This window comes from Mandrillus leucophaeus, unplaced genomic scaffold, assembly GCF_000951045.1.
Source record: "Mandrillus leucophaeus isolate KB7577 unplaced genomic scaffold, Mleu.le_1.0 Scaffold1237, whole genome shotgun sequence".
Classification (NCBI taxonomy): Eukaryota; Metazoa; Chordata; class Mammalia; order Primates; family Cercopithecidae; genus Mandrillus; species Mandrillus leucophaeus.
This window is the reverse complement of record NW_012100732.1, coordinates 304690-331243: the sequence shown is the minus strand read 5'-3', so window position 1 is coordinate 331243 and position 26554 is coordinate 304690. Positions and strand designations below refer to the sequence as shown.

The 26554-nt window shown below is 41.9% G+C and overlaps 1 protein-coding gene across 1 annotated transcript; it reads right to left on the bottom strand.

Moving 5' to 3' along the window:
- OLFML1 (olfactomedin-like 1) lies at window positions 1-26477 on the bottom strand. Its single transcript, XM_011971665.1, has 4 exons — window positions 26229-26477; window positions 25859-25988; window positions 23473-23761; window positions 1-2522 (listed from the first exon to the last, which is right to left on the bottom strand). The coding sequence occupies exons 2-4, from the start codon at window positions 25985-25987 to the stop codon at window positions 1732-1734; spliced, it is 1209 nt and encodes a 402-aa protein (XP_011827055.1). The 5' UTR covers window position 25988; window positions 26229-26477; the 3' UTR covers window positions 1-1731.
- Window positions 26478-26554: the final 77 nt, after the last annotated feature.

Genomic DNA, 26554 nt, shown 5'->3' with positions numbered 1-26554 from the left:
TAGGGCAGGTAATATCACATTTATTTTATTCATACCTGTCTCATTCCACAAAGGATATGGGCTCTCTGTACCCTTCTGTTAGAACTGTGGGTAATTGCACTGTATCCATGGGTTGAGTAATTCCCTTTTGCCAAAGATCTACTCAAATGCTATGGAAAAAAACATTTTCTCTTCACTGCCTATGGTCCCAGCCTGGGCTTGGCAAAGACAGGAAAACAGCTGCAAGCACACAAAGCAAACTTTCTCATGTGACCAACCTGGAAAGAGAGAGGCCTCAGCACGTGACACAGACTGGCACCACAGCCTGCACTTGTGACTTGAACTTAGCTGAATTGGACAAACACGTGGGAAACACTGAGGAAGCCCCTGTCAAGAGGCATGCTGCCCTCGGTGCCACAGGGCATGCCTGCTGTGGCAGAGTCGCTTGCCTGCTGTATGACTTCTGTCCAGATTCCAGAATATTTATTAAGGGCCTCAGTGTGTTGGAAATCATTCACTGTAAACCTAACACAAGCAGCACTCCCAGAAAGCTTTTATGCTTAGGGTATGTGGGCAAATATAACCTGATGGGGTTATTTGCTCAGTGTCACTTTTATTGAATTTAAAGCAAAAAGAGAGAAACAGAGGACAGCAAGACAAGGGGAGGCTAGAGTTGGGGGTCCTCACTCTTAGACTAGTTTTCTGGAGGAATTATTGTTTGAAAGGCCTATTGAAAGGTCTTGCACAGACATGAAAACTGGCTAAAGGGGCAGACTGTTATTTTTAAGCTGAAAAGATGAACACATTGACTATAAGAGTAGGTGAACAAACATACATATTTGATGTTTCCTTGGGCGATGGAAAGACCGGAATTTGTATTTTCTAGCTGTATCTTTCACTTTGTAATTGTGTTACTCACCTAAACTCTAGAATGACAGCTGTAAAGACTTGTGCATGTTTCACAAGGGTGAGATGAGAATTAAATGATGTGCAAACACTCTACACCTGGAAAGTGGTTTTCAAATGTTAACATTTTCACTTTATTATTACACCTACCTAGCTTAGTGGAAGGACAGGGCTAGGGGAAATAGAGGTTAGACCTCGATAAGATATAGTACTTTAAGCCAGGTGTGGTGGCACATGCCTGTAATCCCAGGTACTTAGGAGGCTGAGGCAGGAGGATCTCTTGAGCTCTGGAGTTTGAGACCAGCCTGGGCAACATAGTGAGACCTTGTCTCAAAAAAAAAAAAAAAAAAAAGAAAGAAAGAAATATTAATAGTAATTTAGTTGGGCAGTGAAAATAGGAGAATATCAATAGACATTTGAAAAAGAGGGAAGAGCTTCAGCAAAGGCCAGGGGAGAGAAAAGCCAGTGGTGAATATTAGGAGCTGGTATATAACTCTAATTGTGGGAGGGAAGAGGGCAGAGTTACAGTAAATGCTGGGGGGGGGGAGTAAAAGAAAAGGCTTGAAGTAAGCTGTATCAGAATGTGGTTAGCCTTGAGAACCAGGAGGTTTGGGGGAGTAATGGACATTGTTGAAACTTTTCTAATGATATGCTCTTGCTCTCATCTAAGCTCTTGGAAGATACCTAAGGCAGTGACATCTGGGTAAGGATGCATATGTATTTCCACTTCTACACACTCTTCCTGTGTGTGATTAGAGGGATACTATATTGTGAAGGGGCTGTAGCCTCACTGTCCTGTAGAACAGCTGCCAAAGCCACAGTGCTCTTTCTCCCAACTGTAATGCATTACTTCAGAGGCAGCTTTCTCTTTGTCTGGAGCTTGTAAATGATTTGGTTTCCTTCATTCCAGGCATAGAGCTGCTTATCTCTGGGGTTGTAATGGATCATGGAGTGACTTCTTGGTCTCTTGGGGAAGAACAAGTTGGGCAAGTCCTCCTCACTGATAGTGCCCAGTGGATCATAGACACAGGTGATGCGATGAGGGCCCTGGCCCCCAGTGCGGTAGACCACATAGAGAACCCCACACAAGAGGAATGAGGCTTCAGCATCCTGGCTTCTGCATGGGGTATCCCATGAATGCTCCACTCCCAGTGTGCCTGGCTCAATCTTTGTGAGAACCAAATGGCTATGAGTGCCTGGCCCGGAGTGGATGGCCCAGAGCCCATGCTCATCCACAGCCAGGTCAATGTAAGTTGAAGGGGAGTGCTGGTAAACCAATGCTCGGCCTACCCCTCCTGGGAGCAGCATTCGATCTTCCACAGCCCTCTTCTGCAGGTTATATTTGATTATCTCATTAGAAGTTGCTTGGTTGTGAAAAAATAGAAAACCTTTGTAGATCACTTGGCCTGTTCCCTGCCAGGAAAGTGTTAGGATTTGCTTCCGGGGAGCTGGCTTGGTGTTATCCTCCATGAATGCCCGTATGTTTGCAAATTCCCAAACAGTGTTGTTTCTGGATCCAATTAACAAGTACACCTTTGGAGAGTTATAGACAGCATCTTTCATCCAAGAGCCATGTGTGTCCATCATCTTCTTCACTATTTTCAGAGACTTTATGCTCATCAGCATGTTGTCACAGCCTGGCCAAACAGGAGAAAAAGGAGAGGTTACTTTATAAACATGAGCTGTCTGCTTTCTGGAAGGCTCACTATGCTTGGTAAATCTTGTTTCCTTTCCGGTTTAATACTGGTAGGGAATATTTTCAGTTCTACTGTGACATGACAGTCCTTAGAAGAAGGGTTTCCCTTGGAAAATCCTAGAGTGAAAATGCAACACAGGCATGCATTTTGTTTCCTTAAGAAAAAGGGCATTTAAATCCCAGCAAGAACCTAAGCCCATTCTTTCACCTCCTTATTTTCACAGATTGTTTTTTCCTTAGTGTCTATAATAGTTATTGTATATAGATCAACCACAATTCATTGTATGACTCAATGAATGAAAGGATAAATAAATGGTCTCTGTTAAGGGACTTTCTATCCAGTTCTAAGAGTCAGCATTTTATTCACTTCAGGATATTAACAGGTATTTGCTGTTTCATAGACCGTGTTCACTGTCTAGAGCACTTGGAATTGACACAGTGAGAATGACTTAGGTGTGAAGACACTAATTCAATTCCATTTACCACGATTTTATTGTACTGTGTACTTAGGTTACAATGTTTCCGAATGGTTCTAAGTATGGAGGATAAAAAATACAATATCAACCCTACACCTCGAGGAGATTCTCTCCTAGTGAAGGATTCTGACCCTTAACATGACTACAACATTATAAGAGCTCTATTTATTTATTCATGAATGTATGAATGAATGCATATAGTTAGCAGACACCGGATACCTACAAGGAGCAAGATAATGAGCGAGGTATTATGAGCTGGGGTTATGAGCATAAACTGGGCATGGTTCTTTCTATTAAGTCCAGGACTAACTAGAATATAGGGAGTAAAGTGGAATTTTAAGAATAGAGAAAGGAAATGTCATTTGATGCAGGGAAGAATCTGTATTTGATTTGGTCCTTGAAGGATAAATGGAGTTGAATACTCAGAGAGGAGTGGAGAAGCATTCCAGACAGCAAACAAAACCACTTTCAGGAAAGTACTCTAAGATTAGGTAAAGAAGTGTAGAGTTTAGACCAATACAAGCTAATGTTTGATGTTGCTTCAAACTAGATATATAAAGCAAAGTACAGTTGACCCTTGAACATGAGTTTTAACTGTGCAGATCTCATTAAAATGTGGATTCTCTCCTGTCTCTGCCAGCCCTGAGACAGCAAAGCCAACCCCTTCTTTTCTTCCTTCTCAGCCTACTCAGTGTGAAGAGCATGATGAGGATACAGACCTTTATGATGATCCACTTCCACTTAATGAACAGTAAATCTATTTTCTTTCCTTATGCTTTTCTTAATGACATTTTCTTTTCTCTAGCTTACTTTATTTTTAGAATAAAGTTGCAGTGCTCTTTCTCCCAGCTATAATGCATTACTTCAGAGGCAGCTTTCTCTTTTTCTGGATTTGTAAATAAGAAAGGACCAGATTAACATTCACAATATGTGTTAATCGACGTTTACCTTATCAGTCAGTCTTCTGGTCAACAGCAGACTATCCGTAGTTAAGTTTTGGAGGAGTTAAAAGTTACACATAGGCTGGACACGGTGGCTCACACCTGTAATATCCCAGCACTTTGAGAGGCTGAGGTGAGCAGATCACAAGGTCAGGAGATTGAGACCATCCTGGCCAACAGGGTGAAACCCTGTCTCTACAAAAATTAGCTGGGTGTGGTAGTGCGTGCTGGTAGTCCCAGCCACTTGGGAAGCTGAGGCAGGAGAATCGCTTGAACCCAGGAGGCGGAGGTTGTGGTGAGTCAAGATCATGCCACTGCACTCCAGCCTGGCAACAGAGCGAGACTCCATCTCAAAAAAAAAAAACAAATGTTGCACATAAATTTTCAACACACAAGGGTCAGCACCCCTAGCAACCACATTATCCAAGGGTCAATTATAGTAGATTGAAGCCATCTCTATGCCTGGAACCTTAAGGGCCAGGCAAAGGAATTTGGATTTTATTCCATAGATGGAGAGATACTGAAGTTTTTGAGCAGGAGTGAAATAAAGGCTGTCAAGACTGTTCCACAAGGTTAAGCTAGAAGTCCTGTGTATGATGGACATTTGGAGTGAGACCAAAATCAGGGAAATCAATTAGTAGATTATTTCTTTAATCCAAATGGGATGATAAATGATCTAAACTGGAAGAAAGGAGAAAAGTGAAGTAAAATGAAGGAGTTACAGTTTTCTAGCTCCTCAGTGCCACTTCAGGCTACTATTCTTCCCACCTACAGCAAAATCTCTTTTTTTAGTATTCATGCTTTGTGTCTCATGCTGTCAACTCCTCCCAGTCTAAATCATTGGCAATTCTCCAGGACACTACCCTATATGCATGGAGCATGTCCACCTCTTCAATTCCATGGAAACTTACTTTTAAACCACATTAGCATCCTTCTCCAGGGTTATACTCTGATCTCCCATTCCCAACAACTATTCCATATCTGAAATCGAAAACCCCAGTATCCCACTCACCATGGTTATTCTTCCATTCCTCACTCCTTTGCTCATGCCTTCCAGTCCCTTGGCCTCTACTTTCTCCCAGGTCATCAGCCCTCTCTTGACCTTGTTTTCTTTCCTATACAGCCTAAACCACTGTAATAGCTCTCTCACTGGCATTCTCACCCATCAACCCCTAGTTATGCCACAATATCCACCCAACAAAAGTCCCTGGCCCAGAATGAGTTCAAACATCTGCCTTGTCCTGGAGTTGAGTGTTGATGGAGGAGAAAATCTCACAATGGTGTATATTGGTGCCACTAGACATAAGGGGTCTCCAGTGTCAACTGAGCCCTAAATACCATACTGGTCTTCATGGTTAGCCCACCATCTTCACATAATACTAATATCTTCCCTACCCCGCCCCACCCATCCTGCCCTGGGCAGTCCCTTCACCAACAGCAGATTAATTCCTTTGAAAAAACAAATACCATTAGACATGAACTCTTTTCACTTCCTGTCTCCTCACTTATAAACTTTTCTTTAGTTGTTCCCCTGTTGCTACCCTCACACACATCTTAGAAGAAACTGTGTCATTTCTCCTGTCCAAGACTAATACATTCACTTGTACTGTGATCTCATCTTTTCCTGGCTTCTTCTAGACTTCCTTGATGAATTATCCCTTTTCTGTTATCTTTAATTTCTCCTTCATTACTAGATTCTTAGCCTTAGCTTATAAGCATCTAGCCTACATTAAAACAACAACAATTCACCTTCAACTAGGCACCTTTTTCTAGTTGCTTCATTATCTCTTTCCATCATTTTATAGCCAGCTTCTCCTACAGAATAGGCTATACTCTGTATCTACATCTTCACCTCCCATTCTTTTACTTCACCATAACTCCATAGAAATTATTCTTTATAATGTTACCAGGAACCTCATAACTGAAAACTCAAATAGATATTTTATGTCCATATTTTACTTGATCTTCCTGGAGCATGGTCAGTTCTTCCTCCTTGAAGATTGATGTGAATCAGGATAAGATCAGCTCTACTGGTCATTTCAAGAAAAGTCGGTCATCAGTTCTAATTTTGGACTTTTTTTTGGAGACAGCTTTTTACTCTATTAAACAGGCTAGAGTGCAGTGGCATGATCTTGGCTCACTGTAGCCTCAACTTCCTGAGCTCAAGCAATCCCCCCACCTCCTCCTCCTGAGTAGCTGGTACTAAAGATGCATACCAACAGGCCCAGCTAATTTTGTTTATTTTTTGCAGCAATGAGGTCTACTATGTTGCCGAGGCTAGTCTCAAACTCTAGGACTCAAGTGGTCTTCCTGCCTTGGCCTTCCAAAGTGCTAGGATTATAGGCGTGAGATACCACTCCCAGCCAATTGTGGACTTTTGTTGAGACTGCCTTATCAGGCCATCTGTTGTGAGGTGAGCAATGTCATGGAAGCAGGGAGTGGTGGTCTTGCTAGGAGCATGAGGAAACTTGCAGGTCTACCGCAAATCCTGCTGAAGTTTCTATTATGGGTAGGAAAGAGTAGTCTTAATAAGAGCATAGGAATCCTGGGCCTCCCTCATTGACTTCTGGGTGTGAGGTGGTGGAATGATAGTTAGATAAAGTCTTTAAAGGACAACTGAGCACTCTGAGGAGCTCCTTCAAATCCTTTGAAAGGCTTTGGTATAAGAAGCTGGATGTGGACCAGACACCGTGGCTCACACCTGTAAGCCCAGCACTTTGGAAGGCCAAGACAGATAAATCACTTGATCTCAGGGGTTCAAGACCAGCCTGGGCAACAGAGTGAGACCCCATTCCTACAAAAAAATGCAATAATTAGCCGGGTGTAGTGGTATGCACCTGTAGTCACAGCTACTCAGGAGGCTGAAGTAGGAGGGTCATGTGAGCTCAGGGGGTAGAGGTTGCAGTGAGCTGAGATCATGCCACTGCATTCCAGCCTGAGTGAGAGAGCCAGACCCTGTCTCAAAAAAAAAAAAAAAAAAAAAAAAAGTTGGATGTGTCAGCAGGTTGTCATTTTCTTAATCAGTGCTTGGGTTCTTAAAGCCCATTGAAGGTCAGCTGGAGTCATAGGACAAGAAACAGAATGAAGGAAAGAAGACTGGACAGGAGGAAGAGAGATGCACAGTGAGATGGGTCCCAGAGGTTCGGAGGTAAGCAAGCATGTTAGCAAACTGCTTGTTATATGCCAGCTGTGGGCAGCAGTCCTATCACGCTTTCCATATGACTGTCACACTTTCTCATCTCCCTGCAAGCCTCCATCATACCCTCGCATGGAGATCTTCCCACTTACTCCATGAGAAAGTAGAAGCAATCTTAGGAGAACTGCACCATCTCCTGCCTGGACTACTGTGGCAGCAGTCTCCTATATGGTGTTCATGCCTCCATCCTTGCCTCCCATAGTCCAATTCCCACAGCAGCCAAAGGCATGCTTTTAAAATGTAAGTCACATCATGTCCTGTGTCTGCTTGAAACCCTCCATTGGCTTCTCATTTCACTCAGAGTGAAATGGATAAAGCTTGGGTCTTTACCTCCAAAGCCACATGTAAGCTGTTCTCCTATTGCTTCTCTCTCTGTTCTTCCACTCCTTGTCCCCTACAACTTCTCCACCTTGTTCATTTTTTTCTACCACACTGACTTCTGCTATTTCTCAGATTGTACCAAACACACTCCTGCCCCAGGAACTTGGCACTTTTTGTTACCTCTGCTTGGAAACAAATATCTACATGGCTTCTTCCCTTGCTGCCTTTAGGCCTGTTCCAAATGGTCCTTGATCATGTAGACCTTTTCCCATTACCCTATAAAAAAGGCAACCCTCTTCTCCAGCTCTCCAGGGACTCCTTTACCCTAGATCATTTTTCTCCATAGTGCTTATTTTGTCTGACATATTATACATTTGTCATTAGCATATTATTGCTTGATTCCCCTCAATAAAATGTAAACGCCGTGAGAGTATAAGCTTTGTCTTATCTGTTTCATTCACTACTGTATCTCTTGTTCTTAGAATAGCATCTGGCATATAGTAGTTCCGTATTTTCTGAATGAATAATGGATTTTCAACAACCAAATCCATCAACAAACTGCTCCTGACCCTGCATTCTCTGCCGTCCTTCTTGCGTCCTTTACTTTTGCAGTGGATCTCTTACCCTTTCACCTACTCAAGAACTTATCACCTGAAATTATCTTCCCTTTCCTACCTCAGTAGTCTCTTCCTCCCTATTGGATCATTCAGTAAATCATCCATCCTGGAAAAACCTACTAGCATGGCCCCATTTCTCTATTCCACTTTATATTAAAACTCCTTGAAAGAGGCGTTTCCTTACTTCCAATGATCCTCTAAGCCATTCTAATCAGACTGCAGTTCTCCACTGGTCTAAACTCTGCTGCCCATTTTTCTGAATCAGTCTCTGTCAAGGTCACCAACAGCCTCCATGTTGGCAAATCCAAGGGTCAATTCACAGGATTCATCCTTATCAACTTTACAGCCGAATTTGATTATTTGGTCAATATTTTCCCTTGAAACTCTTTCTCTTCCTGATTCTGGGATATCCCCCTTATGTTTGTCCTCCCATCTTTCTGGATTGTTTTTTATTGGTGTCCATTGCCAGTTTCTCCTCATCTTCCTCTTTTAAATACTCTATCCTCAGGCCTCCTCTTTTCTTTGTCTACAATCACTTTCTAAGTCTTTCCATTCTATCTCTGAGACCATGGAAGTTCTAAATAATGATGAATACCAATTTTGTATCTTCAGCCCCTGTCTGGATATCTACTTAGTCCCAAACCTATTTATCTACCTGCTTATTCAATGTCCCTACTTGGATATCTTCAAACTTAACCTGTCCAAAGCAGAACTCTTACTTTTATCCTCCAAACTCTCTTTCTCCCTACTTTTTCCATTTCAGGCAAGATCCATAAACCAAGTTTCTTACTTAGAAATCCTTGATTTCTTTCCTTCTATTCTCCAACACCAGCAAATCCTGATAGTATAACTTCTCTTTAAATTATAATGTCACATAAGGCCAGGAGCGGTGGCTCACGCCTATAATCCTAGCACTTTGGGAGGCCAAGTTGGGCAGATCACCTGAGGTCAGGAGTTCAAGACCAGCCTGGCCAACATGGCAAAACCCCATCTCTACTTAAAATACAAAAATTAGCCAGGCATGGTGGTGCATTCCTGTAATCACAGTTATTTGGGAGGCTAAGGCAGGAGAATTGCTGGAATCTGGGAGGCAGACGTTGCAGTAAGCCGAGATCATGCCACTACACTCCATCCTGGAGACAAAGTGAGACTCCGCCAAGAAAAAAAAAAGAAAAAGAAAAATTATAATGTTACATGCAAATACTCAAATATACATCTCACTTTCAACCTTTTTTCCCTGGAATCCATTAATCATCACTTTTTGCCTAGACCACTGTAATAGTCTCCACTTTGTCTCCCTGATTTTATTCTTACTTACCTATAGTTAGTATGTTCTCCATAAAGCGGTATGAGTGATCTGTTTGAAAACATAAATTATGTGACTGGCCTGGCTAAACCCTTTCTATCATATTTAAAATAAAATCCTAAACCCTTGCCTAAGGAATCTACATAACGTGGCCCCTGCCTTTCTCTGTGACTTTCCCTGATACCTTTCTCCCCTTGCTCACTGTGTTGTGATTACATTGGTTGTCTTCCATCCTGCCAGGATGTCAAGTGTGTTTCTGCCTCAGGGCTCCTGCACTTGCAATTTTCTGCCTAGAGTGCTCTTTTTCTTGATCTTCCCACAGTTAGCTCCTATTTAGCCTTCAAGTCTCATTTTCAATATTATGTCTTTAAGAGGCTTCCTGTGACCACACTATGTAAATATGTCCACCCAAAAATTGTCTACTCTAGCCCTTTTCTTATTTCCTTGAGATTGCTTATCATATTCTTAATTATTTCATCTGTTTTATTTACTAGCTCATTGTCCTTCTCTCCCGCTCCCAGGCTTCTAGTCTCTGCTCCTTCATCTTCATGGATAGTGTCGTGTCCCAGTGCCTAACTCAGTGAGTTGGGGGTTCGTAAATATCTGTTGAATGAATTTAAAAATAGTCTCATTTAAGCAGATATTATTCTAAAGTCTAAATATTACTGCACTTCCAGAGTTCTGACTGCAGGCCCATCTTAAGTAAATAATAATTTGTAAAGTACTTTAAAGCTTTTAAGATACTTTCAAACCCATTATTCCATTAAAAAATCTGACCCAAGGTTTTCATGAAGGGAATACATGGCAGAAGTGGGGGTGGGAGCAACCCTAGCTGGGAAGAGCTGAGTCTCAGAGAAGTCAGTCCTTTCAGTGGTCATGACATCACTGGCTGTTCCCAGGGACACAGTAGCCTTGCCTGGTTCACACTGTGGCCAGAGCCAGACTTGGAGGCAAGCTGTAGAAGTCTCTCAGCCATCAGTTGCCCCCATGCTCCCCTGCTGACATGGTTCATCAGCCTGAGGGGTTGCTTTCTTGTGGCCTCTGGGTCAACATTGTCCTGGGTCAGCCCGGGTTATAGGAAGCCAAAGCCCTGGGGAGTGTGGAGAAGTCTGGGACAACAGGGAACCTTATGCATTGCAGGAGCAGCTAACAGAAGGACCCCCTGACACACTGAGCTACTGGGGTCCATAGGCTGCAGTGCAGAAGGATGGGGAATGATCTGCCCTGTTTGCTAGGGCCACCCCTCCACCTGAGCCCGAAAGAGCTTTCTTCATTTCCCAAGCCTAACCTGTCTCATGTGAAGCCTCTGCTCTTCCCTGATTCTATGCTGATTACAGAGGATGAGTAAGGGTTTAAGCCTGTGAGTGACCATAGAGGACTTTTATGGGGTAAGAGGGAAGGTCTATTGGCTGTGAGAAAAGCCCAGAAGCTATTCCTATTAAGGAACAAGCACAAGGGCTAGAGAAGTTAATAAATATCCAACAAATATATCTGACATATAGTATGCTTGGTACTGTGCTAGGCACTTTACATTAACTAATATAGTTCTTTTTTTTAAGTTTTTAAACATTTTTTATTTGATTATTTTAGAGATAGGGTCTTGCTACGTTCACCAGGCTGGTCTCAAACTCCTGGCCTCAACCAATCCTCCTGGCCTTGGCCTCCCAAAGTGCTGGTATTACAGATGTGAGCTACCATGCCCAGCCCTATATAATAATTATTTTTTTAACTTTTTAAAATTTCTATTTTTAATTGACAATTTTATATATTGGTGGGGGATACTATGATGTTTTAATATAAGTTTAAAATGTAGAACTCACAATTCTTACAATAAGCTTAAGTGGTAGATGTTTCAATACTCATTTTCCAAATGAGAAAACATTAAGGCCTGTATAAATTACCTGGAAAGGTCACACAGCCATAAAGGGGGATGCGGTCCTCTGAGCTCAGTCTGAGCTGGGAGGCAGCCAGTCAGGACCCCTCCAGCCAGCCCCAAGGGCACAGTGATGTGTATGTATGTATGTGGAGGGAAAGGATGAATAGCATCTGGGTGTGCAGAAGGGTGGATGAGGGCAATGGGCTCTCTGAGACCTAGTCACAGACTAGGGGCCTTGACTAGGAAGCCCCCAGCCTTCCCATCCTTCTTGCCTGAAGAAAAGCCAACAGGCTTGCAGCCCAGCTACGGAGGGACTGTGTCTAAGAGCAAGGTCTATTAATGTCTCTCCCATAATAAAATGTTCATTTAAAATACAGTAGAAATGACTGGGCCCAGTGGCTCATGCCTGTAATCCCAGTACTTTGAGAGGTTGAGGTGGGAGGATCCCTTGAGTCCAGGAGTTCAAGACCAATGTGGGCAACATAGTGAGACCTCACTCCACAAAACATACAAAAATTAGTTGGGCTTGGTGGCACACTCCTGTAGTCCCAGCTACGTGGGAGGCTGAGGTTGGGAGGATCACCTGAGCCTGGGAGGTTGAGGCTGTAGTAAGCTGAGAGTGCATCGTTGTATTCTAGCCTGGGCAACAGAGGGAGACCCTGTCTCCAAACAAACAAACAACAACAAAACAAAACAAAACAATAAATCAGTCAATAAAATAAAATACAGCAGAAACCAACACAAACTGCTTATTTTACCCTCTTCTTTTCTAATGCAGAACCCTTGGAGAAGTAACACAAGAGTGGATATATGGTTTTGGTCAGGGAAACATAGTTCTGGGAAAAAAAAAAAAAAAACAATTCCCCCCATGTTCCTTCTGCTTCTCCTATTCCTTCCTTTGTAGATGAAACCCAGCATTTGGAATCAGAGATGTGAGTGGTCTGAACTCAGCCTTTGGCTCTGTGTGTCTCCCCAAAAGTCCCTTTGTCAACCCAACCTTGTTTTTCCCAGCTGTAAAACAAGAGGTTTAGGTTGGATGCTCTCTATATGCAGTTTTCAGCACTGATACTCTGTAGGTTTTATCAATTCCTTTTCTTTTGGAATTTGAGGATAATATATTAATTTACAGTGTTCAAGTAAAAGGGTAAGTTAAAACTCCCTGCTGTGCTTCTCTTGAGAAGAGATAATTAGCAGGAAGAAAAGGTTGGGGAGGGATGGGAAATAAATTTGAAACCTTTGGGTCCAGCCAAGATGCAAATTTTTTTAACAGAGACAATGACATGCAGGGTTTCCCTGGCAAACCAGAGAATGAGAATCTGGGTTTCCCCCTCAGGCAGAATTGCAGACAAGCAATTAGGATAGAATTTGGCACAAGGCCTCACAGTAAATTCATACACAAGTATTACTTATTTGAATCTTTTCATATAACTTGTAAATTCATACACAAATATCACTTACTTTAATCTTTTAAATACTTTTCCCCTGATTTAATAGCAACACTCTCCATATCTGGTGAGACGTATTACTTTATGTGGGAGTCACTCAGTCTGAGTTAAGGATCAGAAACACTGGTCTGGCTGCTGGTGGAGAATGGCTTGGGGATGGGGAAGGACAGAGGGATACCAGGTAATGAGTTTGTAAGTATGATCCAGATGAGAACTATCCAAATAGTGACGGATATAAGTAGTTAGAAAACTGATTCAATTGAGGGAACCTGTTGATACCAAATCAGACTCAAAAATGGGGTGATAGGGTACATGAGATAGCAGCAGAGAAGGTTGGCTTGGGAAGAGTGATGAATTCATTAAAGAGAAGAGAATTCTCTTAAAAGCCTGAGTATTTTGACTGCTTCCTGAAATGCTGTTATAAAACTTGACTTTTTCAACCATCTAGATTGTATTCATGTTCATAAACATTTGTCAATACTAATCAGCTGATAGGTAGGATGTAGGCACTGAGATGACAAAGATGACGGCTTTCATACTTGTAGTCAGATATAAAATATCTATAAAATTGTCAGCATGGACTTATTCTAAAAATTAGGGGTATTTCATGATTTTGCCCACGGAATGAGTTTCAGATATCTCAGCATAGCATGCAGAGTGCTTAATCAACTTCCTCTCTTGTCACTTCCTCATCACGCTAGTCACTAGTCACCAAACCTGCCATGGCTTCCCACAAGTTTTAGACTTTGCTCAGACTTCTCCTTAGCTCTCATTTGCTAACTTGGGATACACCTGCTCATTATTCAAAACAAAATCCTCTGCTCCTGCAGAGCAGTTAGGTCATTCTCATCTGCCGAAAGCATCCTGTGCAACCCCTTCTAGGGCAGTTATTATGCTGAACTAGAATTGATTATTCACTTTGTTTCCTTGCAAGCACTTTAGACTCTATTTATCCTAAGTGCCTGGGACACAATATATATCTGCCTCAGTAGTCAATTTACTGCTTACTCTCCAAACTCAGAAGCCAATTAGATTCAGATTATGCAGAGTTTGTCAGTTTCCAAACTTGCTATCCCAATTCATACTGTGCCAGCCTAGAAATCAAATAGATTAGCAGGTGATATTTCGCTGAGTGCTTCAGTGGATGGGTAGTAGGAAAATAGGTACTGTATAAAATTCAGTGAGCCATGGGGCAATTTGGCATTGCAGAAGGGCTGTGAACCCAGGGTTAGAGCTTAAACAGGGCCTGGCATACAGTAAGTGCTTTATATGTTGGTTTTAGTGAATCACACAGAATCCTTTATTAAATCCATACCATAGGTTTTTCTAGCTTTCCAGCACTAAATTCAGAGTATTCCATGGCACCCTGTCCTGAACCCTAACAGCTTTATTGATAATAGCAATAAATTATGAAAAAGAAACAGACTTGACACGTGGCTTTTCACATGCATAGATATATGTTGCCCAAAAACATCAAGTTGAGAACTTCAATGGAGAGTGTGGAAGCTGCGAAGATGTGTGAGGTATGAGTGTGAGTCCAGCCTGGCTCCACTATGGGGTCCCTACAGTTGGAGTCCAACACAGGCAACATAGACAACTTCCTTACAATGCCTCCTTCTGGAAGAGGCCAAGTCTCCATAACCCCTTTCCTTAGTTTATTTTCCTCTATAGTACTTATTATATTCTGTCTACATATTATACATTTATCTGCTAACATATTTATTGTTTGGCCTCCCTCAAAAGAATGTCAGCTCTAAAAAATGAAAGAAAAATAAAGCAGGGGCTTTGTCTTATCTGTTTTTCTTTTCACAGATGCATGTCTTATCCTGGAATAGCATCTGGTACATATTATTACAATTTCTCCATTTTAATTATGAATATGATAAATGGTCAATAGTTATAACCAGCCTCAACAAAACCTATTTGGAGGCCTGAATAATTTTTATGACTGTAAAGGGTTTCTGAACCTGACAGTTTAAGAACTGTCTTAAAGCATCCAGGCTCGTCAACACTCACATAAAGCATGAAAATGGGCCATCCTCTGGGGAATTTATTTTTTTGAGACAGGGTCTTTCTCTGTCACCCAGGCTGGAGTGCAGTTGCATGATCAAGGTTCACTGCAGCCTAGACCTCCCAGTTACATTGTAGCTGGGACTACAGGCACATGCCACTATGCCTGGATAATTTTTTTATGTTTTATAGAGATGGTGTCTGGCTTTGTTGCCTAGGCTGCTCTGGGGAATTTCTGATCAGTTTCCACTTTCCACCAATTATCTGACTGCAACAACATTGTAACCATTCCAAGGTTATAATTATGAACTTCTTGTTTTTATTTATTTCTCATTTAAAGACTGAGCTGATTTTTGCAGTGTGTGTGTGTGTGTGTGTGTGTGTGTGTGTGTGTTTCCTGTAATATTCCAAACTGAAAAGGGTGGAAATGTTCTCAATTTCTAGCTGTGGCAATGCCATTCGCCTGTGTATAGTTAGAAGACACAAAGTCATTTTGTTGTTTCCCCATGGATTCTTCCTGTGAAGTACATCTCATTTCATCCTATTCTTTTTATCCTTTCTCAACATGTGATAGTCTAGGGCCTGCTTCCTGAACCTGAACTTTGCTGCCGCCTTCTCGCTGGTTCTTTGGTGATACTTCTTCAAAACTGCTAATCATACCAATGCCTGACTCATTGCTTTCATGTAGATGTTTGCATATTTTAAAATCAGGCTTGATTGCTGCCCGTTTCCATGAGCATTGAGATGAAAAGCCTTATATGGGTATAACTAGAGGTCATAGTAGATGGGTGAGCTTCAGAGCCATACTTGGAACACCAAAGTGTTAAAGTGACCAGGCTAAGTTCCTAGGGACCTTGTGTGCTTCTGCTTTCTCTCTTAGACATCTGCCTCCGTCATGAGGCCGGGCCTGGTTAGCGTCATACAGGAGCAGAGGCCACACAGAGGGCAGCTCAGTCACCCCAGCTGAGGCCATCCTCACCCAGCTGTTCCGAGGCAATGTGCCACTGACTGCAGGTGCACAAGTGAGCCTACCCAGCCACCCTATGGACCCCTGAGAAATGATAAACGATTATTGTCTGAACCCACTAAGTTTGGGCGTGGTTTGCTATGTAGCATTATCGTGGCAGCAGATAACTGATACAGGGTGGGGTGGAGATTGTGAGTAGACACAGAGGCAGAGATGGATCTAGTGTGTCTGGGGTGGTGCATACTCCTGTATGTGGCAGGAATGTAGGGAGAGGAGATGGGCTCTGTGAAACTCTCTAAGCCACAGTTTCTTCATCTGAAAAGGAGCTATAATAGTATCGACCTAGCAGGGTTGTTGTGGTCATCAGACAAGACATCAGATTTAAGGGCTGAATGCTATCTCTGGCAAATAGTTTCCTCCACTTTCGAATAAACGATTCTTTCAGGTCAGAAAAGATTGATCCCCTTCTCTGTTCTACGCACAATGATAGACTTAGGGAACACAGCATAAATGACTCAGGCATGCATGAGGTATAGTTTACGTTTTCAGAATAGCAGGAGAGATGGACAGAGCACCAGACAGATAGGGATAGGCAGCAGCGGCACAAGATGCTGAGGGATGCTCAAAGTTGCCGTGTTCAATTGTTGGCTTCTTATCCACTTTTATGATAAAAGTAAGCACAACACATATAGTGGATACCATGGTCACAGTTTTTATTTAACTTGTAAATATTACTTTCATACTTAAACCAAAGAGAGTCAGGCTGGTAGGGGTCAGGTTGTAAAGGACTTTCTTTATATGTTATTTTGTGGGGGTTGCTTTACCCTGCAGGTTTTGGTTGCCATTGAAGGGGATAAAGCAGCGATGTGGTAACTCTGGCAAGATTACTCTGTGGCAATATAGGATAAGCCCTAGAACAGGGAGAAATGGGAGGCAGGAAGGTCAGCGAGGAGGCTTTCATAGGAATCAAGACTAGAGATGGTGAGAGAGCAGTGCAGGTGGAAAGAGTACACTTGAGAGAGATTCACAAGGAAAAATCTACTGGATATGGTGACCAGTCGGACGAGGGCCAAAGGGAAGATTTCTAGCCCAGGAAAGTGTGTGTGTGACTATTCTGTTAACTGAGCAAAAAGTGGGGAAAGCACGGGAATTTTATTGTTTAAAAGTCAATGAAGAAATGGCAGGGAACTAAAAAACAAGAGGTAGGGAAAGAAAATTGGACCTTCTTGGCCAGAGTTTAAGAATCTAAAACCAGTCTGTTTGTAAGTGGGAACCATCATCCAATAGTGACCAGGAAAACTAACATGGTCTTCATACTGTGACCCATGATAAGATCAGAAACAGCTAGAACTTCTGAGCCCAGGCACCTACTCTCACAACAGAAGGCTCCTACCTCATGTGCCTCCCTAGCAGTCCTGGAGATGGCTTCACTGGGTTCAGCCTGTCTCTTCTGTGTCCCCTCAGCCTCCCCTACTGCCATTCTGCTCTGCACCTTGGGGCCAGAATGAACCTCCTCTGAGCCCCGAGACTCCCATTCTTATCACCACTATGCAGACAGCACAATGGAAGAGGTGAGTGTGTGCAGGACCCAGCCTGTCTGGGTCGAATTGCAGCTCTGCCATCTGTTAGTTGTGTGACCTTGGACAAATGACTTATCCTCTCAGTGTCTTTGTTTCCTCATCTGTAAAATGGGAGATAATATACAGTACCTATCTCACAGGGTTATCATGAGTATTGCATGACATAGTCCAGTGAGATATGTAAAATGTTTAAGGATTATGTGGTACATAATACACATTCAGTAATATTAATTGCCGTTGTTCACATTATTCTGATTCCCTACAGCTTGCAAGTGTCAACTAGTTTAGCACAAAGGAGCTTAGCTCATGTCTGGTCCTTTCATCGCCTCTACAACTTCCTCCTTCACCTGAGCTCCATTGAACAACTTGCTCCACAAACACACCGAGCCCAATTATGCTTGTGCTGCACCATGCTGTTTCATTTTCTTGAAATGCCCTTTACTTGATTCTCCACTTAATTAGCTTTTTTCCATGATTAAAACTCAGCTTGAGGGCTACTTTCAAGATTCCGTAATCCCCCCATCTACATGGCAACTCTGACCATATCTACTTGATGCCTGTCCCCTGTGCTTTTGTGACATCCTTTGCATCCCTCCATCAGAGCCATTATCACTCTGAATTTGTCTAGACAGCTTCTCCCCTTGGCCGTAAGCTTTTTGAGGACAAGAATGTTATCCTATCCAACATTCCATCTCTAATGCCTGGCACAATGCCAACATATTTCTAGAATTCAGTTGGACATTTGTTGAATAAATAAAACAATTAAGTTATAGCGAGAATGAGTGGATGTTCAGGGCACCTGGATCCACAAGCTAACCCTCTGTGAGAATCCGTAGTGATGGGATTGGAGGTATCCTCATAGCCCACAGGCCTTTCAGATGGATAAACAAAAGAAGTGCTATGTACGTAGGTCTTTCTGAACCCAGCACAGTGATCCATGGGCGTGGCTTCTCCAAGGGAAAGCACAGGATAAGCTGTACTCTACACATACCTCCAATGTTGCTGTCCCCGTGAATGCAGAAATAGCTGGGTGTACGCAGGCACATGTACACGCACGTGCACACACACACACACACCTGTACTTACACTTGCATTTATACTTTCAATCCCTTCTTTTGTGGTAAACACATCTGTTGCAAATTAGTTATACTTCTTTTCATATTTTGTTCTGCTCATGACAAACTAATGGACCTTGAGAGTTGGCTAACAGATACATTTTATTTGGTTAATAGCGGGGATTTTTGTTTAGTTGTTTTGCTTTTAATGGTTTTGAATATGGGTCATGCACACTTATAAAACCTGGATAGATCCCGGAGGCTTTAAATATGTTGCAACAGACTTTCTTATTTGAAACATGATCTAGCAAAAGATATGACTTATTTAATTCAGCAGGGTGAAAATTACTTGAGGTAACTTTCATGCACCCTTGCAATAAAAAGAACTGGATGACAATAGGAAATAAAATAAAATCTGCCATAATGGCTTATTTTGACTGCCTTGAGAATTTTTCTTCACAGACTATTTACAAGTTAAAAAGAGGTTAATACTTGTATGCACACAAGAATGCAGCCTGTGGAATCTTCCAAAGAGTATTAGTTGGATAAATTCTTAATCTGGGTGTCTGAGGTAATGATTCTTTGTCATAAGTTATAAAGTACAATGCAAAATTTTATTTTAATAATAGTTATAGTTTCAAAGACTTGGAATAATTTTTAAAAATAAGTTAGACTTAGTGTTATAGTCAAATAGTGTTCACTTCTTTGCATCCTAAATTGTGTATGTGTGTAAATGAGAGAAGAAGAGAGAGAGGGAAGAGTGGGAAAGTGGAAGAGAGAGTTAAGATTCTAAGATTGTACCTACCCCCAAAATGTCCCTGAGTTGAAGCCCTCATGTGAATGTCATTTGGGGATAATCTCTAAATAAAGGTTGAAGATTTGAGAACAGCTTTCTAGGGAATGGCTTAATTATAGAGCCATTTTATCTTATTATTCTCAGTACTTGGCCCTTAGTAGTTGCCTGAATAATATTCCTAAAATAAGTGAGAACCGTTGAAATTAGTACTAGAATTTCCTGGAAGTCTCCTGAGATATAAGGTTAAATTTTCCAAGAAAGTTGCATCATCTATTCTGTAGGGGTTTACAAACTCTCTAAGACAACGCATACATATGAATGAAACCTTCTGAACTGACCTCTAGCAATGCCTTCCTAGCCCATAATCCCATGGTTTTTGCCCACAGAAGGGCGCTAACTTGAGTCTTCAGGATTTTAGTGAAAGGTCTGTAACTGGCACAGTCTCTATAGGCCAAGGTTGGAAGACAGGAAGATCAGAGTCGTCCAGGAAGAAGGCAAGTACAGGTAATTAGTAGCACCAGCTGAGCCTATCAGACTAAAGCATTGTGATAGGCAGAATTCTTAAACAGTCCCCAGGATTTTTACACCCTGGTGTATATGCCCAGTGTAATTCCCTTCCCTTGAGTATGGGCAGGACTTGTGCGTGTATGACAGGACAACACTCTGTGATTGCATTACATTGTAAGACAAAGGTGAAGGAATTTTGCATATAAAAATAAGGTTCCAAATCAGTTGATTTTGAAGTTATCAATAGGAAATTATGGGTGGGCTGGCTGAATCACATAAAAGCCCTTAAAAAAGGGACTAGGCGCTTCCTAAAGAGAAGCACTCTCCATCTACTTGAAGGAGCAATAGATGTGTTGTGCAGTGCCTACGGCAAGGAGAGGCTGTAGGAGCTGAGGATTCCAGCCCTACAAGTAGGAGCTGAGGGTTCCAGCCCTACAAGTACCAGCAGAGGACCCAGCTAAGCCATGCATGGACTCCTGACCCACATAAACTCTGAGGTAGTAAACGTGTATTGTTTTAAGATGCTAAACCTATGGTAATTCGTTGTACAGCATGAGAACCGATATAGGCATAGTTACTAAAAGAAATGGTAAAAAGCAGGAGTGTGCATAATACATACAATACAAAACAGTACCTAACAGGGGAATAAATTGACTTTCCAAAGTCTACTCATAGATAGAGAACCTCTAAAAATAATAAGCTGGAAGGGCACTAATCACACAGTTGTGCTTGTTTCTAGGTTTGTTTTTCCCTAAACTAAGCTCTGCAGGGGCCTCTGCCATCATTATTTCTTCTGTAAACAATTTCTGTGGCCATCTCCATGGGAGGGCATGACCTAGACTCTGTGAATGCAGAAAAGAAGATGTCAGTATGTTTGTGGAATGACTGAGGAGTCAAACACATACAGACTTGTGTGGTCGGGTATGTGAGATGCTCCCTGAGAGGAATGAATGAAGTGCTCCAGGAGTACTGTAGGCCAATCTGCCTGGCAGCCCCCTCACCTCTATCCTTACCCTCATAGGTCTTCACAAAGAATTCACAGCATTTTTGAGTCACAAAGGATTGCTAGGAAAAATATATATAAATATATATTAATAATATACATTTAAATATATACATATATACACACATACATAAATATATGTATATGTATATTTAAACCGCATTTGGGTAAGTTATGGGAGAAGGAGCTGGAGATCAACTTGCATCACTTTGTAAAGGGTCTTTCTTATGTAAAAGAAAGCTAGGAGATTTCAATGGATTTTTTTGTTGTTGATAATTGATGGTAAATGACAAAAATATGTTCCTCACAGAGGAGAATTATGATCTATTTTGTGTTGTGGAAAGTCTACATGACAGCAGGCAGACTGTGGGAGGCAAGAGAAATGGTAAGGAAGCTAGAGCAGGATGCAGATGTGTCCTACTTGGTCCTCCATCCCTCCTGTGCAGCACAGGGCCCATACAGTAGTGGGAGGCAAGAAGTATTGGCTGATTTACAAACCAACACAGCATCAAATGTGAGCTCCAGAGGCAACAGACAGGGATGCAGCAATCTCTGATAGGTTCAGAAATGTTTTCATATACCACAGAGCTAGGAGAGGGGATATTTCAGAAGTGCAGTATCTGAGGGGCAGAGGATGGGGGTTGAAAAAGCAAGTCCAGTCTCAGGACCTCCACTGAGCTCTAGCTGGAATGGGAAGGGGTAATCTCAACACCTGATAGGCTGAGAGTGTCCAGGGACCAGGGACAGCTCAGGAATACAATTCAGCACAACTATTCAGACTTAGGGTCCTGCCTGACCCTCCAGTGTGAAAGTTCAGACACATTCTAGATCAGGCCACATTAGCACCCAGTCCTCTCCATGAGGATTCTAGGAAGCCCCTGTTCATCTCGGTTGGCCTATTTCCTTCCCTCACTCTGTGCTTACCCCCAGCTTCTCCCTCTTTGAGGATGATTCATCTCAGGACAAAGTCAGGGCCAAAAAGGATTGCTCACTTGACCTATTGCTTCATATTATAGGCAAGGCACCCTCCTCTCTTTCTTCTGACTCAGAGATAAGATGTTTTTTGGGTTTTTTTTTTTTGCCTCCAAAGCTTGACTAAGCCCTCTGCCTGTGTTGACAATCCCTACATCCATTCATTTATTTGTTTTAATTGTTTAATTACTCACTGAAAACTATTTATTGAATAGACCTCATTCTAGGCACTGAAGACACAGCATTGAACGTGAAACTGGGGTTCCAAGTTCTCATAGAGCTGACATTACAGGTAGGGAGGTAGGAAATAAGCTGTGAGCCAATAAATGAACTAAACAGTTTCAAAATTATAAATGATCTAAAAAAATCATACAGTAATAAGTGCTCCCAAACTCCTTTTGAGTTTTCCATTTCAATATATTTCATACCAACCATTCGATGACCTAAGCCCAAAACCTGGGAAACATCCAAAACTCATCTCTCTCACTCATCCTTTACTTTTAATTAGCAGTCAGAAAGCCATGTGGATTCTAACTCTCAATGGCTCTCAAATCCACCTGTTCTCTGTCCCATGACACTTAATGCCAACACTCTCACTTGTTGCCCAAATTATTGCAGCATTCCCTGACTGGTCTCCTCTCTCTAGTTTTACCCTCTTCCTTCTTATCATGCCCTTGTTTAATATTGCTCAATAGTTCTCTGTAGTTTCTGCAGTGAGCTTCAACTTCCTTTATCTAGCATGCAAGGTCTCTCATTAACTGGGTCCTGCTGAGCTCTTCAACCTAGTTTTCCTACTATCACCTCTCTAAAAAGCTTTCACTCAGCCATATTTGCGGGTCTACATGTCAAGGTGCTACAGTACCCTCATGCCTTTGGTATATTGTGCCCTGACTTGAAGTACCCTCTGCTCATTCTTTTCTAACTTCTTTGTTCAAAAATCAGACCAAGTGTCACCTCATTTAGGAAGACTCTTTTCCTTATAATGATCATGAAGTTCTTAGAAGGATTTCATTGAGAAGGTACGTGAAACTTTTAGTACAATGATGGCACTCAGCTTATATGTCATTTCCCTGATGGAGGCTCTTGAATTGGAACAGATGTAATTAGCATGTAAATAAAGTCTTCCTATTTGTAATGAAAACATCTTAGAATACAAACCCTGAGGTGGGAGATTTGTCTCCCTCATTGTTTTAATGAAATAGACTCATGCACAGAAAATTTTTCTTTGTCATTTGTGTGTTTATTGCCTGATACTGTTTATTATAATTTGAGCTGCTACACATTATTCTTAATGGCCTGGAAGTGATTCTGATGGATCACAAGATTAGACCACATCCCATGCCTATCACCATCTCAGACAGCACACACAGTAGTAATTCACTGCAGTTCCCAGCCCTGAGGGTTGGCTGTTGCCATTTCCAATTTAAGACTGTTTCTTGGTACGTTTGCAGATGCTATCTACACCCTGGGTACTGGATGTAGAATCCACCAAACTGCCACTTTCCCTGAAAAAATCTGGGACCACACATCTCCACCAAACCAAGGTTTATCAGGAGGTGGTCTCCTTGGGCTGACCTTTGGCACTATAGTCTTGACCTTCTATGGAGTCTTTAGGCACTCTGTGTGAAAGAAAGAGTGGCTTTCTGAGAATGAATTTCCCTTTGGACACCTGTTCTCTTTATAGCTTTCTCTCTCAGCAATGCACACAAAAGCACACCTCCAGCTCTGTCATTACTCTACGATGCTCCCTGACTGCTCTGAGTCTGTGTGTTTCTGAGCATGATAGCCCCTAGAAGGGCTAGGAAAAGATGCAGTTTTCTTACTTGCATTCAGCAGAGTCCGGATCTTTTTCTCTTCTTCAGCTTCTTGGAGCAACGTTTCTGCCAGTGTCTTGTCCTCTGATTCTATGCACTCGTCAGCTTCTCGAAGGTATTGTATGTAGTCAATCTCCCGTTGGGCACGTTCAACTCTCAGTGCCAAGTTACCCACTGCACTCTTGTACTCACTTGTGTAGGTCTGACATCTTCCCAGCATGACAGATATATTTTTTGAGAACTCTTGGAATTCTTGAATGTATGCCCTTGTTGCTTGGGTACATTTTTCCAGCCCTTGCTTCAAACAGAAAATAAATTTGCAAATTATTGCTTGTTATTTAAATTACCCAAATAATATAAATAGCTATCATTTATAGAAAAGGATTAGAAAATTATACATAATCGAATAGGAGAAAAATTGAAATCACCCCTAATTCCTAAATTCAAAGGTACTATTGATACTTTAGTATATCAGTTTTTAAAAGTTTTCCCGAGCATTTAGTCATACATATGTAAATATATTTTTAAAATGTGATTTTACTATATGTTTTGTATTATCTTTTTCACCTGTAGATATATTGTGAACATACTTAGATACCAATTAATGTATACCTATACCATAACTTTAATGAGCACATTCCATTGAGTTGATATCCCGTTATTTATTCTTAGACTGTTTTTGATGTATATTTACATAGTTTTTAATTTTTTGTCATTCAATCAATGCTGAGAAAAAACTTTGTATTTACATCTTCATCAGATTATTTTAAGGGAAAAAAAAACCTTTGTATTTACATCTTCATCAGATTATTTTAAGACAGATTTCCAGAATATCCATCCCTAGGACTTGGCACAGGGCCAAGCACATAATAATACTCAATAAATATTTGCTGAACAAAAGAACAAATGAATGGGAATGGGATTGCTTCGTCAAAGAGAATGTCGACTTAAAGCTCATTTGCCATAGTTTATCAAAATGCTGTCCACAAATGTAAAAATGTATGCTCCAAACAGCAATATGTAAGGCTGTTTATTTTGAAGGGAGAAAGACAGAAAGACCCAAAATACTTCCCTAAATCCCTACCCTCTTTTTTCCTACCCTTCTGACACTGGCTTCTCAGGCTGGGAATGCTATCACTGTGTTGTTAAGTGTCTGCGCTGGCCAACGGTGACTGCCACATGCGACTTAGCTTCACCTCAGGTCAGGACTGGGGTGGGAAGATCTTGTCTTTTTCAAATCCACATTCATAACTATAAAAGGATTAGTCTGTACTTTATACCCTTGACAAGTTCTTAAGGTATTGAAAGACAATTTGCAGGGATTTGGCTGGCTTTACTCCCAAGGCAAGTCGGTGCTAAATGCAGAGGGATCCTGGGTGAGCATCATTCTGGTACTTCTAAGGAGGTGAGGCTCAGGAGGGAGCAAGTGAAGAAGCACAAGAGGCTGCTCGTCTGGGAACACTTCAGCCACTGCCTCCAGGCCTCAGCCTGTTGGCTGGACGCCCTTAGGAAATGTGTTCGGCCTGCTGTATGGAATTACTTTACCCTGACTGTAACTAGAAGAATATGTAATTTGGACATGAAGATTTTTCAGGAAAATGTAGAAAATAATTATTAGCAATAGGAGTGTCTTTGAAAGAAGATAAATAATTTATCAGTTTAGCGTGTACAAAGGCAAGTCATTACGTATGAATAGTCAGTGCCAGGGTGTGGCAAAGGCTAGGGTGGAGGGTTACGTTTGTCCCTGGGAGCCTGTCCAGGCCGCCAAAATGTTGGGTTTTGCACATTTTAATGAGGTGGCAGCCCGAATGCTTTCTTTCTGTTTAACTTGGCCAAAATCTGCTCATTTCTAAATCTAAATCCAGTTCAGCAAAAGAAACTAAGACTTCTCAATACATCAATATCATGACTTTTTACAGTGACCTAATGGTTTATCATAAAAGACAAAAAGAAAAGCTGAAATTCATTATCAGCCTGCAACACTAAACATGAAGAAAAAGTGACCAACATTTTTAAGTTTCATATTTTAAAAAATGAACTATGGTGAATAATAACATTTTAGATACATACTATTATGCCAGGCAGTATTTTAGCTATGGATTAAATCTTCAGAATAGCCTTACAACATAAATTCTACTGTTATCCCCATTTTACAGACGAGACAAACTGCCAAATCAGAGCACACAGTGCAACTATGCTCAAGGTCTGGGAGTGGCACACTGGACACTGGAGTTGGGCTCTAAACAGCTAGATTATGAGCATTTTGAAGTGTAACTTTGGCAATGTGTCATTTGTTATCTGGGAAAAATACAACCCAGTAGATAGAGAAACATGGGTAAAATAAGGTATTTCCGGGAGGCCTGTTCCTTGTCCAAGGTGTACAGATGCCACCTACCTCCAAGACTCGAAAGCGCTGGTAGATGTAATGCACCATTGCTGGGTCCTGGGCACACTGCGGCGGGGGCAGAAAAGCTGCAAGGAACAGAACGAGCAATGCAGAAGCTCCTCGAAGGGCCACCATCATCCTGCAAAACACCAACCAGGGTAATCTCTTACGCTGTGGCTCTCCTCAAAGAAGTCTCGAGGGTTCCAGTGGTGGTCTCCTGCTTTCTATCCACTGCTGTGGCAAATCCTCTAAAAACAGCGTTTTGCACAGCAGAGAGCAAAGTCCGCTTGTTATTCCACCCGATGCATGAGCTCAGTTTGCCAGCTAGTGATCAAGTCCAACTGTTGGTATGTTGGTCCCTGAGGCCTTGCAGACTGGCTTGTGGCAGAGAGCTCCCTGGGTCCAGCATCTGTTGCCCTCACCCTTGACACATGTGGACCCTCCCCAGGCTAGTGGTTGCACGCTGCTTCCAGGCTTAATTGTGTGTGCGTTGGGGTGGGGGGTGAAGATGGCTTCCCCCCTATTCCCTCGCCCTAGCTATTTGCTTTTTACTTTTGCTTTCCTCCTCCCTAGTGAATTCTGCAGTCCAATCACAGGCCTTCCCCAACACAAACCACCCCCAACTTTTCAAAGTTGGAATCTCAGTTTAGCTTCTGGCAGAAATTCCCAGGATCCTTTTCCCAGAAGTCCTACTGGGAGACCCCA

Bases quoted from the DNA above. Each gene is read 5' to 3' on its own strand.
- OLFML1 (XM_011971665.1), bottom strand. From the start codon at position 25,987: ATGATGGTGGCCCTTCGAGGAGCTTCTGCATTGCTCGTTCTGTTCCTT. The intron at 23,762-25,858 runs GTAGGTGGCATC...TTCTGTTTGAAG, and splicing joins AGCGCTTTCGAGTCTTGGAG to CAAGGGCTGGAAAAATGTAC. The intron at 2,523-23,472 runs GTAAGAAAACTG...CTGTTTGGCCAG, and splicing joins CCGGACTCTGCTGAATGCAA to GCTGTGACAACATGCTGATG.